The sequence below is a fragment of the Balaenoptera ricei genome, chromosome X, assembly GCF_028023285.1.
Source record: "Balaenoptera ricei isolate mBalRic1 chromosome X, mBalRic1.hap2, whole genome shotgun sequence".
NCBI lineage: Eukaryota > Metazoa > Chordata > Mammalia > Artiodactyla > Balaenopteridae > Balaenoptera > Balaenoptera ricei.
In genome coordinates, this window is record NC_082660.1 from 49,885,732 (window position 1) to 49,900,958 (window position 15,227).

At 36.0% G+C, this 15,227-nt stretch overlaps 1 protein-coding gene across 5 annotated transcripts in view; it reads left to right on the forward strand.

Moving 5' to 3' along the window:
• RRAGB (Ras related GTP binding B) overlaps positions 1–14,257 on the forward strand; it is a 58,541-nt gene extending 44,284 nt beyond the window's left edge. For all 5 annotated transcript variants that reach the window (XM_059911178.1, XM_059911180.1, XM_059911179.1 and 2 more), the window contains 6 exons: positions 150–372; positions 2,824–2,919; positions 5,088–5,210; positions 11,582–11,673; positions 12,738–12,853; positions 13,759–14,257. In XM_059911178.1, the coding sequence (XP_059767161.1) occupies positions 150–372; positions 2,824–2,919; positions 5,088–5,210; positions 11,582–11,673; positions 12,738–12,853; positions 13,759–13,856 (748 nt within the window). In that variant the 3' untranslated portion in view covers positions 13,857–14,257. The remainder of the gene's footprint in view (positions 1–149; positions 373–2,823; positions 2,920–5,087; positions 5,211–11,581; positions 11,674–12,737; positions 12,854–13,758) is intronic.
• Positions 14,258–15,227: the final 970 nt, after the last annotated feature.

Consider the following 15,227-nt stretch of genomic DNA (forward strand, 5'->3'; position numbering starts at 1 on the left):
AAGTGAGGCCATCCTAATTTGCTATCATTTTCCCTTTAATTTGAAGCTTTAGGATTATCTTTCACACTGATTAAGCCAACAAAAATAGATCGTAAATAGGAGTGATTAAGTGATGACTTGCTTATTACCTAGATTTTTTTTCCTACTAGACAGGATACCTTCATGGAAAATTATTTCACCAGCCAACGAGACAACATCTTCCGTAATGTGGAGGTTCTGATTTATGTCTTTGATGTGGAAAGCCGTGAACTGGAAAAGGACATGCACTATTACCAGTCGTGCCTGGAGGCCATTCTGCAGAATTCTCCAGATGCCAAAATCTTTTGCTTGGTGCATAAAATGGATCTGGTACAGGAGGATCAACGAGACCTGGTAAGAAATAGAAGGGGTGGTGCACCAAATAATTGACATCCTTTGTAGACTTCTTCTGTAGAGATATAGGTAAACTTGTACCATTCTTTTTTAGGAGAAAAAAAATCTCAGCATAAGCTTTCAAAATAAAGTTGACATTTGTTTTTAAAAACACTTATAAACAAATGTTCCATGGTAAGGGAAATATAATGTTCATTTAGCAAATAATTTTCAAATTTAGGAAAGGATCCTGGCCATGTGATATCACTAAGCAGCTTTATGTATTTTAAAAATATATTTGCTACCACTGTTTTACTGTCCTTCAGAGCAGGCAGTTATTGTCAAGGCTAGAAGACCCACCAGGGGTGAGATAAAGAAAGGTCATAGCTGTCACTAGGTTGACCTAGGAAACTGGTATGCACCAATTCAAATGCCAACTATACTGTGTTAGGCACAATGCCAAGGCCCTCATAATTGCACTGATATGGTATATTTATCTTCTTTTCTAGCATGGGAGTTAGTACACATAAATTTAAACCAGAAAAGACACAGTAGAAAGGGCAAACTCCTAGCTAGCTATGAGACCCCAGGACTGGCAAGTCACAAATATAGTCTAGCGTTAGTTTGCTCCATATAAAATAAGAGGATTGGATTTTAAAGTCTAAGCTGAAAGAGAAGATCCTCTGTTTCCAAGGGTAAAGTTGAGGAAAGCAGTTTTAGAATATGCTGGTGATGTAGAAGAACACAGTTCCTCTTTGGGTTGGAACCTAGAAGTCTAAGGATCCCCTTTAACTTAAGAATTTTTTGGTAATAGCTGTGGTCAGGAATACTTTTTTTTTCCATAATTAGTTACAGGATTGGCTTCAGTGTTCCAGTATTTGAGTATGTTTTGGTGTTTCTAGATTAGCTTACAGGCTTTCAGAAACCACTTGACAGGTTTCTGTATTTGACTCTGAAAAGGACTTTTGAGTATTCTTTTTAATTCCTTCTCCCTCTCACTAAGTATCAATTCTGTTTTAATTCAGCAGAAAATTCTGTATGTAGCTTGATCTTGAGATTGTGAGGGGTTTGTTATTATTACTGTTCTTTGTTTTGTTTCCCTGGCCCAATTTGCAACAGAAAAACCTAGAGCATTCCAATAAATGACCTCCTTATGGATTTTTTAATTACTTGTAATTTTTAGTGATCAACATATTGTTTTCTAAATGCTTATGTAAATATCCCCAAAGATACATTAATGTTCTTTGTGGGATTTTAAGCTTAATTAAGAAAAGTATACTCTATTTCATTAAAGATTCAGACTTGGAGGTTTTGAAATAAAATGGCTAGGGTGCTTCCCTGAATATCAGTTTCAAGCAAGGTAGGTGTTTCCCTCTATGTGTGTGTATTAGTCAGGATTCCTCAGAGAAACAGAACCAATAAGAAGTGTGTGTGTGTGTGTGTATGTGTGTGTAGAGAGAGAGAGAGAGTGAGAATAAGAGAGAGACTGATTAATTTTAAGGAATTGACTCATATGATTGTGGAGGCTAGCAACTCCGAAATCTGCAGGGCAGACTGATAGGCTGGAGACCCTTGTTGCAGCTTGAGTCAGAAGGCAGTCTGGAAGGCAGAATTCCCTCTTCCTGGGGAATGGCAGTCTTTTTCTCTTAAGGCCTTCAACTGGTTATATAAAGCTTACCCATATTATGGAAGGGGATCTGCTTTACTGAAAGTCCACTGATTTAAATATTAATCTCATCTAAAAAATACCTTCATAGCAACATCTAAATTGGTGTTTAACCAAATGTCTGGGTATTGTGGCCTAACCTAGTTGTTGCATAAAATTATCCATCACAGTGTGAACAGTGCACTCACTATAAGCCCACCCAGTCCTGGAAAATATCTGTGTATGTGTTTATATTTGTATAAATAGATATTTTCCCATGTATATATGGGCATATATATAGATAGGTAGATACATAGCCAAGAAGAATAGATATTTGTGTGTAAGGGGTTGTTATATCTATGTAGCCAAATAAATACAGTCCATACAGAAATAATATATAAGTGTATGCATGTGTGTATGAGAGAAAGATATCTACAAAAGTTGAAGTATTTTGATTTATAAAATCTTGATATTGGTATGGATATCTTAAAAATGACCCAGATTGGATTATTTGGAATGTTAGATATATTTTATTAAGATTCCTCTGTATGGTAAATTTTATTTTCCAGCATAGTGTTCTCAGTGAGTACTCAGAACAAGCAGCACAGTCCTGAAGAATTCTAGTAGCCGTTGCACTTTGTAGACCTGACCTGAAATCATTTCTGCCATCCTAGTCTGTAAAGTAACGTACACATTTAAAAATTCCTCTGAGGAAAAACGAAATGCCCCTGTTTAAAATATGCTAAAATATTACACCTCAGATTTTGCAGTGAGAGAGGAGAGCTGTTAGTTATATGCTAATCAGTATGTTGGTCTATTTACTTCAGATTTTTAAAGAGCGAGAAGAAGATCTGAGGCGTTTGTCTCGCCCATTGGAATGTTCTTGCTTCCGAACATCTATCTGGGATGAAACTCTCTATAAGGTGTGTATGTTTCCCTGAGTTCTCTCATTTAAAGAGCATGAAAAAAAAAGCCAGAAGGGTATTATCAAAACTAAAAGATTTTAAACTCTTTCATAGCCATCTAGATGTGTTGAACTAAAAGAAGAAATAATCTACATAAATTGTTTGAAAAATACCCAATTTAACCTTAAGAAATTTTGCTTTTGATCTTAGATTGGGTCGACATACCTACCAGATCACACTGAATTAACCCAGTTTGGTCCTGATTAATTTGATACAGATCTTCATGACAGTAGAGGTTTCACTGGCCATCATCCATTTTGACCTGTTGTGGTCTCAATGCTGATTGGAGTTGTATCTAATATTCAGGTACCTCTACAGAATATAAGCTAGTCTGCCTAAGTTTGGATGGCAATAGAAGAACAATATTTAGGGGAGAGATTGGAGAAGGGAATCTTAGAATGGGATATGTTATTTCTAGAGTATGATAGCTTCAACTTTCATGCCAAATTAGAGACTAGCATTCTTTCAACCAGAGAGATTGTTCCCATTGGTGGAATGGATGCCACACTGCTTGTAGTAGTTGTAGAGGTTACAAACAATAGCTGTGTTATGGATGAAGCTGAAATTACCTTATTGGCGCATAGGCTCCTTATCCTGCTTCCTCCCTTTCTCCCACTGATTTAGTGATTTGAAAGACTGGCTCCTTTTGGGTCCTCCTGTGGTCAGACTGCTTCTGGTATCCATTGACAAGTCTGGGTAGGAAAGCATCCTTCTCTGTGACTTGTAGCTACAGCCTCAGTATCAACTCCATCTGACAAGTATCTACAACCAAAAGCACAGAAACCTGATTTGCCAAGGAGAAAAACAATTGGACTTTAAACATAGCCACTGATTTATTTTTTTAACTAATTCATTTTTTTCCCCAATATGTTGACCCAGCCTCGCTCTAATAACAGATCATTTTGAGATACCTATCTAGGAAATACTGTTCTAGATTAATTTGGGCCGAATTTCTCTCAAAGCCTTATTCCCATAGAACAGGTAACCGTGAATAAGGATGGACATGACGCACTGATAAGAACCAACTGCGGTGTGAAGGATGGCAATACATAACACGACCAAAGACAATTGGCTAATCACAACACTGCTGTGAGTGACAATGTCTCTGCTGTGGTTAGCTTTGGTGCCTTCTCCAAGGTAAATTCAGCAGTGACATTAACACCGACCTGGGAACTTGGAACCTGAACCCCCATGCCTAAGTAATAAAACTAATTGGACCAGAGACATGGCTCTACTCTCTCTTACATCAATGTTGCATAGAGCTGACATAAATTTTTATATTAAGTTTTATTCTACAAGCACTCATTGCAATATGCTTGATGCTGTTGGACACACAGATGACTAAGACCAGGTTCCTGCCCTCTAGTAGGGGAGAGAAGAACATTGTACACCTTACCAGACAAATTGGAGCAAAATTGAAAGAAATATTATAATGAAAATTCAAATAAAAGAGCCTTAAGAGAATAGAGGGAGGGTGTGGTTAATTTCAACTCCTTATTTTAGTCATACTCCTCTGGATGAAGTCAGTTTTAGGCAAACACGCAGTGGACTGTTTTTAATTCAATTGGATCAATAATTTATACAGCTGACAATAAGCCTTTTGGAATGATAATGCCACTAATTTCTCTTGTAATTTCTATTGTATGTTATCCCATTGAGGGGAGGGGCCATTTTTCTACATGGCTCTGATATTTTCATAAAATTGATTCGTAGATGTATGTTAAATATAGCATTATTAGGTTCTGATCTTTAGAGCAGTCTACACTATTGGACTTAATATCTGTTTGAATGGCTGTATTAGAAGTTCTTTAGCCCAGTATATCAGAGTTTTCAACTTCCCTAAGGCAATGTGATGGAATTAAATATTTGTTTATTTTTAATTATCAATGGAAAGAAGTATTTTACAGAAGTGTTTGAAACTTTAAAAAATCCAACTGAAGGATAAAAATCAAATATCTTCATTTTCTCACTTTGTTTGTGTTATATCATACTTCTTGCCAGAATTTGTTTGGGACTCAATTATCACCATATTTTGCTGTCTGTATATTATAGTATACTTACTCATTTGCAAAGATCTGGGACTGGCTACCTGTTAGTAATATTACACTGTGCTTCTGTTCTGTTAGGCTTGGTCCAGCATTGTTTATCAGCTGATTCCCAATGTTCAGCAGCTGGAAATGAACCTAAGGAATTTTGCAGAAATTATTGAGGCTGATGAAGTGCTTCTATTTGAGAGAGCCACTTTTCTGGTGAGAACTTTCTGCTCTGCAGATGTACTTCACACTCACCTTCTTCTATTCAGCAACGGAGAATATGTTGCCACTTTCAGGAAGAACGTTTTTCCCTCTTGTCATTACTTCACCATGCATAGCCTTATTTATAAAGTAGTATTGTCAGCAAGTAACTTGAAAGAAGTTCTTTGGTGCGTGGATCTTTAGTAATTAGTAAAACTTAGCTGTTTGCAGGTAAGCCTTACTATAGAGTTTAGATTATTTTTGTGAATAATTGTTCATTTGTGTTAAAGAATTCCTATTTCCTATTGACTTTTATTATGAAATGATGGGTATTTTTCTTTGAGTTTAAAGCTTTTAACATGGAAGAGATGTAATGGTCAACTCAGTGACGTAGCTAAGAGTTCAGATGGGGAGGTGAAAGGGCAAAGAGGTATGTTGGTATTTTTATTTTTCTTATAAATTCGGCTTAACAATGATATTAGCACTTACTGTGTACTTGGCCATGAGGGGGTATGCAAAACCCAATATTATATTTATAAGTAAAATTTTTAAATAACTAATAAAAATTGACTTGAGATGTCACAAAGCACTGCTTAAGTAATTGCTGATCAGCTTAATAAATATAGCTCTAAGAGCAGCTCACAGTAAATAATTGGTTTCTGAGCTCTACCAGTGCTTGGTGATTTTAGACACATTTCTTGCTTTTTTGGTTTTTACATAGACACGTATCCTTTTTCAAATTCTTTTCTCATTTAGGTTATTACAGAATATTGAGCAGAGTCCCCCATGCCATACAGTAGGTCCCCGTTGGCCATCTATTCTAAATATAGAAGTGTGTACATCTCAATCCCAAACTCCCAATCTATCCCTACCCCCACCCTTCACCCCTGGCAACCACAAGTTCCTTCTCTAAGTCTGTGAGTCTGTTTCTGTCTTGTAAACAAGTCCATTTGTATCATTTCTCTTGGATTCCACATATAAGCAATATCATATGATATTTGTCTTTCTCTGTCTGACTTACTTCACTTAGTATGATAATCTCCAGGTCCATCCATGTTTCTGCAAATGGCATTATTTCATTCTTTTTAATGGCTGAGTAATATTCCATTGTATATATGTACCACATTTTCTTTATCCATTCATCTGTTGATGGACATTTAGGTTGCTTCCATGTCTTGGCTATCGTAAACAGGGCTGAAATGAACATTGGGGTGCATGTATCCTTTCAAACCATGTTTTTCTCCAGATATATGCCCAGGAGTGGGATTCCTGGATCATATGGTAGCTCTAATTTTAGTTTTTTAAGGCACCTCCATACTGTTCTCCACGGTGGCTGTACCAATTTACGTTCCCACCAACAGTGCAAGAGGGTTCCCTTTTCTCCACACCCTCTCCAGCATTTATTGTTTGTAGACTTTTTGATGATGGCCATTCTGACTGGTGTGAGGTGGTACCTCATTGTAGTTTTGATTTGCATTTCTATAATAATTACTGATGTTGGGCATCTTTTCATATGCCTCCTGGCCATCTGTATGTCTTCTTTGGATAAATGTCTATTTAGGTCTTCTGCCCATTTTTTTATTGGGTTGTTTGTTTTTTTTCATACTGAGCCACATGAGTTGTTTGTAAATTTTGGAGATTAATCCCTTGTCTGCTACATCATTTGCAAATATTTTCTCCAATTTTATGGGTTGTCTTTGCGCTTTCTTTATGGTTTTCTTTGCTGTGCAAAAGCTTTTGAGTTTAAGTCCCATTTGTTTTTTGTTTTTTGTTTTTTAATTTCCATTACTCTAGATGTGGATTGAAAAAGATCTTGCTGCAATTTATGTCAGAGTGTTCTGCCTGTGTTTTCCTCTAAGAGTTTTAGAGTATCCAGTCTTACATTTAGGTCTTTAATCCATTTTGAGTTTATTTTTGTGTATGGTATTAAAGAATGTTCTAATTTCATTTTTCTTACATGTAGCTGTCCAGTTTTCCCAGCAGTATTTATTGAAGAGACTGTCTTTTCTCCATCATATAGTCTTGCCTTCATTGTCATAGGTTAATTGACCATGGTGCGTGGGTTTATTTCTGGGCTTTCTATCCTATTCCATTGATCTATATTTCTGTTTTTGTGCCAGTTCCATACTGTCTTGATGACTTTAGCTTTGTAGTATAGTCTGAAGTCAGGGAGCCTGATTCCTCCAGCTCTGTTTTTCTTTCTCAAGATTGCCTTGGCTATTCGGAATCTTTTGTGTCTCCATACAAATTTTAAGATTTTTTGTTCTAGTTCTGTGAAAAATGCCCTTGGTAATTTGATAGGGATTGCATTGAATATGTAGATTGTCTTGGGTAGTATAGTCATTTTGACAATATTGATTCTTCTAATCCAAGAACATGGTATGTCTTTCCATCTGTTTCTGTCATCTTTGATTTCATTCATCAGTATCTTATAATTTTTTGAAGTACAGGTCTTTTGCCTCCTTAGGTAGGTTTATTTCTAGGTATTTTATTCTTTCTGCTGCACTGGTAAATGGGATTGTTTCTTTAATTTCTCTTTCTGATCTTTCATTGTTAGTGTATAGAAATGCAAGAGATTTCTGTGTATTAATTTTGTATCCTACAACTTTACCAAATTCATTGAGCTCGAGTAGTTTTCTAGTAGCATCTTTAGGATTTTCTATGTATAGTATCATGTCATCTGCAGACAGAGACTGTTTTACTTCTTTTCCAATTTGGATTCCTTTTATTTCTTTTTCTTTTCTGACTGCCATGGCTAGGACTTCCAAAACTGTGTTCAGTAAAAGTGGCGAGAGTGGACATCCTTGTCTTGTTCCTGATCTTAGAGGAGATGCTTTCAGCTTTTCACCATTGAGTATGATGTTAGGTGTAGGTTTGTCATATATGGCCTTTATTATGTTGAGGTAAGTTTTCTCTGTGCCCACTTTCTGGAGAGCTTTTATCATACATGGGTGTTGAATTTTGTTAAGAGCTTTTTCTGCATCTATTGAGATGATCATATGGTTTCTATTCTTCAGTTTGTTGCTGTGGTGTATCATACCGATTGATTTGGGGATATTGAAAAGTCCTTTCATCCCTGGGATAAATCCCACTTGATCATTGGGTCTGATCTTTTTAATGTATTGTTGGATTCGGTTTGCTAGTGTTTTGTTGAGGACTGTTTTTGCATCTATGTTCACCAGTGACATTGGCCTGTAATTTTCTTTTTTGGTGGTATCTTTGTCTGGTTTTGGTTATCAGGGTGATGGTGACCTCATAGAATGAGTTTGCAAGTGTTCCTTCCTCTGCAATTTTTTGGAATAGTTTCAGAAGGATAGGTGTTAACTCATCTCTAAATGTTTGATAGAATTCACGTGTGAAGCCATCAGGTCCTGGACTTTGGTTTGTTGGGAGTTTTTTAATCCCAGTTTCAATTTCATTCTTGTAATTGATCTGTTCATATTTTCTGTTTCTTCCTGGTTCAGTCTTGGGAGATTGTACCTTTTTAAGAATTTGTCCATTTCTTCTAGGTTGTCCACTTTATTGGCATAGAGTTGCTTGTAGTAATCTCTCATGATCCTTTGTATTTCTGTGGTGTCTGTTGTAGCTTCTCCTTTTTCATTCCTAATTGTATTGATTTGAGTCCTCTCCCTTTTTTCCTTGATGAGTCTGTCTAAAGGTTTATCCATTTTGTTTATCTTTTCTAAGGACCAGCTTTTAGTTTCATTCATCCTTTCTATTGTTTTCTTTCTCTCTATTTCATTTATTTCTGCTCTGATCTTTATGGTTTCTTTCCCTCTATTAACTTTGTGTTTTGTTTGTTCTTCTTTCTCTAGTTTCTTTAGGTGTAAGGTTAGGTTGTTTATTTGAGATTTTTATTGTTTCCTGAGGCAAGATTGTGTTGCTATAAATTTCCCTCCTAGAACTGCTTTTGGGGTGTCACATAGGTTTTGGATCCTCATGCTTTCATTTTCATTTGTCTCTATATACTTTTGATTTCTTTGATTTCTTCAGTGATCCATTGGTTATTAAGTAGCATATTGTTTAGCCTCCATGTGTTTGTGTATTTTACAGCTTTTTCCTTGTAGTTGATTTCTAATCTCATAGCGTAGTGTTTGGGAAAGATGCTTGATATGATTTCAGTTTTCTTAAATTTACCGAGGCTTGCTATGTGGCCCAGCATGTGATCAATTCTGGAGAATGTTCCATGTGTACTTGAGAAGAATGTGTATTCTGCTGCTTTTGGATGGAATGCTCTAAATATCAATTAAGTCCATCTAGTCTAATGTGTCATTTAAGGCCTGTGTTTCCTTATTGATTTTCTGTCTGAATGATCTTTCCATTGATGAACATGGGGTGTTAAAGTCCCCCACTATGATTGTGTTACTGTCGACTTTTCTTTCTATGGCTGTTAGTATTTGCCTTATATATTGTGGTGCTCCTATGTTGAGTTCATATATATTTACAATTGTTATGTCTTCTTCTTGGACTGATCCCTTGATTATTATGTAGTGTCCTTCTTTGTCTCTTGTAACATTCTTTATTTTAAACTCTGTTTTGTCTAATATGAGTATTGCTACTCTAGCTTTCTTTTGATTGCTGTTTGCATGGAATGCATTTTTCCATCCTCTTACTTTCAGTCTGCATGTGTCCCTAGATCTGAATTGGGTCTCTTGTAGGCAGCATATATATGGTAGACATATATCTTAATCTCTCTGAGTTTGGTTCCCCTTTTATAAAATGGAGATAATAATATCTATATCATAGGTTTATTGTGTGGATTAATATGGGACAAGGTAACATTAAGCCCTAGCACAAAGTTTAGCATACAGTTGGCAAACTGTTGAATGTTGATTTCTTTTGCTATTGCAGCCAACAGAGGGCAGAGAATGCAAAGTGAAATTTTTTCTCCTTCCTTTGTGGAAACATTATTTTTAACGGTAGCATATTTGGGAGTCATCCTTCCTGCTAACTGGTATAGCTGAGGCAAGGAATCCTAACTAGAGTGTCTTTCTGCCTCAGCCCATAGGCAGGGATCACTTCCTTGGAAGTTCACTACCCTGAGCCCTGTCTTTCCTGCTAGTGGTAATAGCAACAAGCAGGTGAGCTCTTCTGTCTGTCTTGAGACACGTGGCATGGTAGAATCCTGCTTCAGCAGTATTCTCCTGCCACATCTACCACACATGATCATAGAGGTTAACCTAATATAAACTCTGTTTTTCACTGGCAGTAACAAGTAGCTTTTGCTTTCTCTTGAGGACTCAGTTTAGGTGTGATTGACCATTTTCACTATAGCTCTTGAAGTCAAGCAACAGGAACCTATTCCACCGTTGGTCTAGGAATTATGTTTTGAAAATTTCACATGGTTTCAGGGAATTGCCCTGTGAATTTTCTTCTGGCAAATGAGTCAGTTTTGCTTCCTACTAGAAAGTTTACATCAGCCTATGGGAAATACTTGTGTGGTTTTATTAATCTGAAAATGTTAGGGGAAGTATTTTCAGCTGGCATTGGTGTCCATCATGAATAGGTTCATTTATAAATAGTAAATCCTCAGAGGTTAGAATCGTTCAGTTAAGATTTTTAAATATGATACCAAAAACCACTTGGTTATAGCCTTCATTAAAATTAAATACATTAAGTACACCTCAACAACAGCTAAGAGGGACTTCCCTGGTGGTTCAGTGGTAAAGAATCCACCTTCCAGTGCAGGGGATGCAGGTTCAGTCCCTGGTCAGGGAACTAAGATCCCACATGCCGCGGGACAACTAAGCCTGTGCACCACAACTACTGAGCTTGCACACCTCAACTAGAGAGCCCGCATGCTGCAAACTACAGAGCCCACACACCCTGGAGCCCACGTGCCACAAATAGAAGCCTGAGTGCCGCAACGAAGAGCCTGCACGCCACAGCCAAAAGATCCCACATGCCTCAACGAAGATCCTGTGTGCCTGCAATTAAGACTCAATGCAACCAAAATAAATAAATAAATAAATAAATAAATAAATAAATAAAATACTAAAAAAAGAACAGCTAAGAATTTTTATTTATTATTCCTTTGTGATTTGTACTTTTTTTGAATCAAAGACATCCTATTGAAATAAGATGAATATTTAATGATTAAAGTAAGTGAGAAAGGACAGCAATGAACCAAAATAGATAATACAATACTTAAATGATCTAATAAAATTATAACCAAACAATACTGGATGGGTCATCCTTAGGGATGTTGAAATTATGCAGATGTTGACAGGATATGGGACAGAGGAATAGAGGCAGTAAAGCCAGGTGCCAAGTCTACCCTGAAAATCAGGGTGACCAAGAGACTGACAAATGTATTGCCTTGAGGAGTAGTAGAGGGTGATATGACAACACTGCATGGATTTAAAGGGCATTGCTCTTTTTCGTAGGTGATTTCTCACTACCAATGTAAAGAACAGCGTGATGTCCACAGATTTGAGAAAATCAGCAACATTATTAAGCAATTTAAGCTGAGCTGCAGGTAAGAGATCTTATGTGATGTATTTATCTCTGGAACAAATTGTCATTTTTTGAGATGTTCAAATAACTATAGTAGACTGCACTTCTATATTCAACATACTTTATATTAAAAATAAAGCTAAACTCTAAGGGAGCCTACAGTTGACTGAAGTGAAAGACATCTTTAATGCAAAGTCAACTGATGCGGAAGAAGCATATGAAAAATATCTAAGCAGAGTACCCCTTCAAGATGTTTGATACTATTTGGGAAAAAAGAAACAGAAAATGTCCAAGAGAGTTTTGAAAAACAAGAAAGGAGAATTTACCCTACCAAATACCAAGATTTACTATAAAACTACAGTAATTAAAATAGTGAGGTACTGATTCAAGAATGGTACAAAGTAGAGAGTCTAGAAATGTCTGATCATATTGTCTCAGCTTTGTTTAAATACAATTTGAATCTTAGCATTGTGAATATAGGAAGAAGGAATGGCTGAACATCATAATCTAGTAAAGATTTAATAATCATATCCTGGTAAAACTTTGATGCCCAGTGCCCAGACAATAGAATAAGTGTAAGTTTTTCCCTTTTATGCCGTAGCACACTTTGAGACTTTCTGGCATGTTTATTCTAACATTTTTAAGAAGAAATAGCAAATGGCATATAAATATCATTACCCTTTTTGTTTTCAAAGAAATGGGATCATTTCTAGAATTTCAGCATAACTAACATTCAAAAGATACAGTTATTAATCTCAATGATAGGGAAATTTCAACTGAATAAACTTCTTAAATATTAGAGAAATCTTTGGTAACATGATTTTTAATATGAATCTAGGTCTAAGCCCACTTTTCATTTCACAGTCACTATCAATTCCTAATCCACTTCCTAAGTCACTTTCCAGCACGTGTTAAATTTGTCATTAGAGTTTCCTTGGAAAACAAAGTGGGATTAAGTGATTAACTGTCTTAATGCGGTGGTGGATTGAGATATAATGCTATGAAAATGTTTAACATGAAAGATAAGAATATCTTATGTTGCTATTATTTTATGTTCTTTACTCACTTTTCTCCTTTCTCCTTTAGCAAGCTGGCTGCCTCTTTCCAGAGCATGGAAGTCAGGAACTCTAACTTTGCTGCTTTCATTGACATCTTTACATCCAACACTTATGTGATGGTCGTGATGTCTGATCCATCCATTCGTAAGTTTAAACTTAGCTGACATAGGTTCAAAGCCACATATTCTTTAAATTAATTTCCCTAGAGGTAGTATATTATTAAAGATACTGAAAAGCTATTTTGTAGTGCATAACACTGTGAATGTACTTAATGCCACTGACCTGTACATTTAAAAATGGTTAAAATGGTAAATTTCATTTTATGTGCATTTTACCACAATGAAAAAAAAATTTTTAGTACTAGTGGTAAATACTTTTTATTTAATAGACTTATATTTTGAAACTTAAAGATAATTTAGACTCTAAGGTATTATATCTTCTTCATGGGAACTTTAAAAATTACTTATGTATAGTTACTATATCTAAGGATTTTAAAGAAAAAGAACCCAAATGTATGACTTATGCTCCATGTGGGGTAGATTTTTAAAAGACTAGTCAGTCTAAGCTCTGAACTATTAAATGTTGAACAATTTTATATGTCATTGTATATTCCTAAGTACCATACCCCCATATTTCTGTTATGGGCATAAAGAGAGATATTTAGTGCTTCCATGCCATAATAGCCATATCCATGACAACCATTGAAATAAAGGTTCTAGCAATATTTCCAGGATGCTCCCAGAAGTTTAAATTATCTCTTAAGTTATCTATCTTAGGTTAATATTAGAATACAACACAAGACAATGTTTTTTTTTTACTATTAGCCCCAAACCAAAAGAGTTTGAAAATTTATTTTGAAAATACTATGTTTAGAATATAAACAAATCTTTTATTTATTCAGAAAAATTAAACTCTGGTTAACTTGGGACTTATGTTCTCTGTGACATACATTGAGGGATTTGGCTCTCTTTTGTTTGTTTTTACTAGTCAATTATTCCTTTGGCTGCTTGTACTTAGTCTGTTGGTTATCTTCCCTACCACACCCTCAGCTTCTGCAGCTACTCTGATCAATATCCGCAATGCCAGGAAACACTTTGAAAAGCTGGAAAGAGTGGATGGACCAAAGCAGTGTCTTCTCATGCGCTAAAACATTGCCAAATGCTGTTTCAGAAAAAAATTGGAATACTGTTTCTTAATCTTAATGTTGTATTAGTATATATAGGCTCTGAAATGTTGTGATGCTTATCACTTCTGTATTTCTTCCCTACTCCCCAGTCTTAACGTTTAACCTTGAATGCTGTTTACTCAAATAGCCAGTGAGGAGTTAGAAGATGAGCTGTTTATGAAGTTGGTGTGACATATAAAGTAGGTGATATATAAGTGTTCTGATAACAACGTTCTAATAGTGCAAGTGTCCTGTTAACCTGGTTCCAGTTGTTGTGTATGCCAAAGCCTTTCCCAACGTCATCTTGTATTCCTTACCAGAGAGTAACCTATACGTTTGGAATATTACTGTTTTCTCAGCATGCATTAAAACTATTCCTTAACTACAATTGTAAATAAACTTTTGCTGTTAGGGATTTCAGTGTCTGTTTTTCTTTTCCTTGTTTCTTCAACTTTTCCCTAAGGAAGAGCAAATGAATTTCAGTTATCCTAGGGGAAGGGGACCTGCTGTTTGGGAAATAGTACAAAATAAAGTTGGATAGGAAGGATGAGCCAAATGATAGCCTTAAAGCTAGGCAGAAGAGTTTTGGTACAATGTGATAGGAAATGACAAAGGAATTTTGAAAGAAAGTTAACCTATAGGCTGACTGATGGCAGTCAGAGAAGCTGTGGTAGTAATCCAAGCCTGAGGTGTGCTGAAAGTCTATTTCAGGATGCAGCTGGAGAAGGAATGAATAAAAAGTTGAGGGAAAATAGTGTTTATGAGATGTAAGTCTTCTTTCTGTGAGGTCCAGGAATGGTTAATTTTATATATTCCGTAACACCTGGTGGGATGTGCCTTCATTATACTAGTTAGGTAGTATTAAAACCTCTTTCAGGCTGGGAGTTTATTTGACTTCATCCCCTAAGGAAAAGATGAGGCATTGTGAACTGGGAGAAATGGAGCTTGACAACACTGACTAGAACTACTCAAAGCCCTTTTTCAGTTTCCATAGAACTGAAACAGAACACAGAAGCATTTAGGGAATCTACAGCAGAGTAGACTCATCTCAATTTTCTTGTCTCTATGTCATGAAGAAACTTCTTCCAGACTGCCAGAACCTCACCTTTCCCCATCTTATTGTCCCCAATTGAGATAGAGTTTTTACTGAGCAGCAAAGAACATGTTGTTTTTTAGGCAGTTTAACATTATGTAGACTAAAACTATCAATTCTTAAAAGAATCTCATTGGACTAATTTTATCAACAGTTGTATTAATCTTCTACAGAAGGAGAGTTTTTTAAGTAGGTGTTCCAGATTCTTTATCCTAGTAACATCTAGGAAAATGAAAAGAGCAAATGAACCGAGTGGGTAG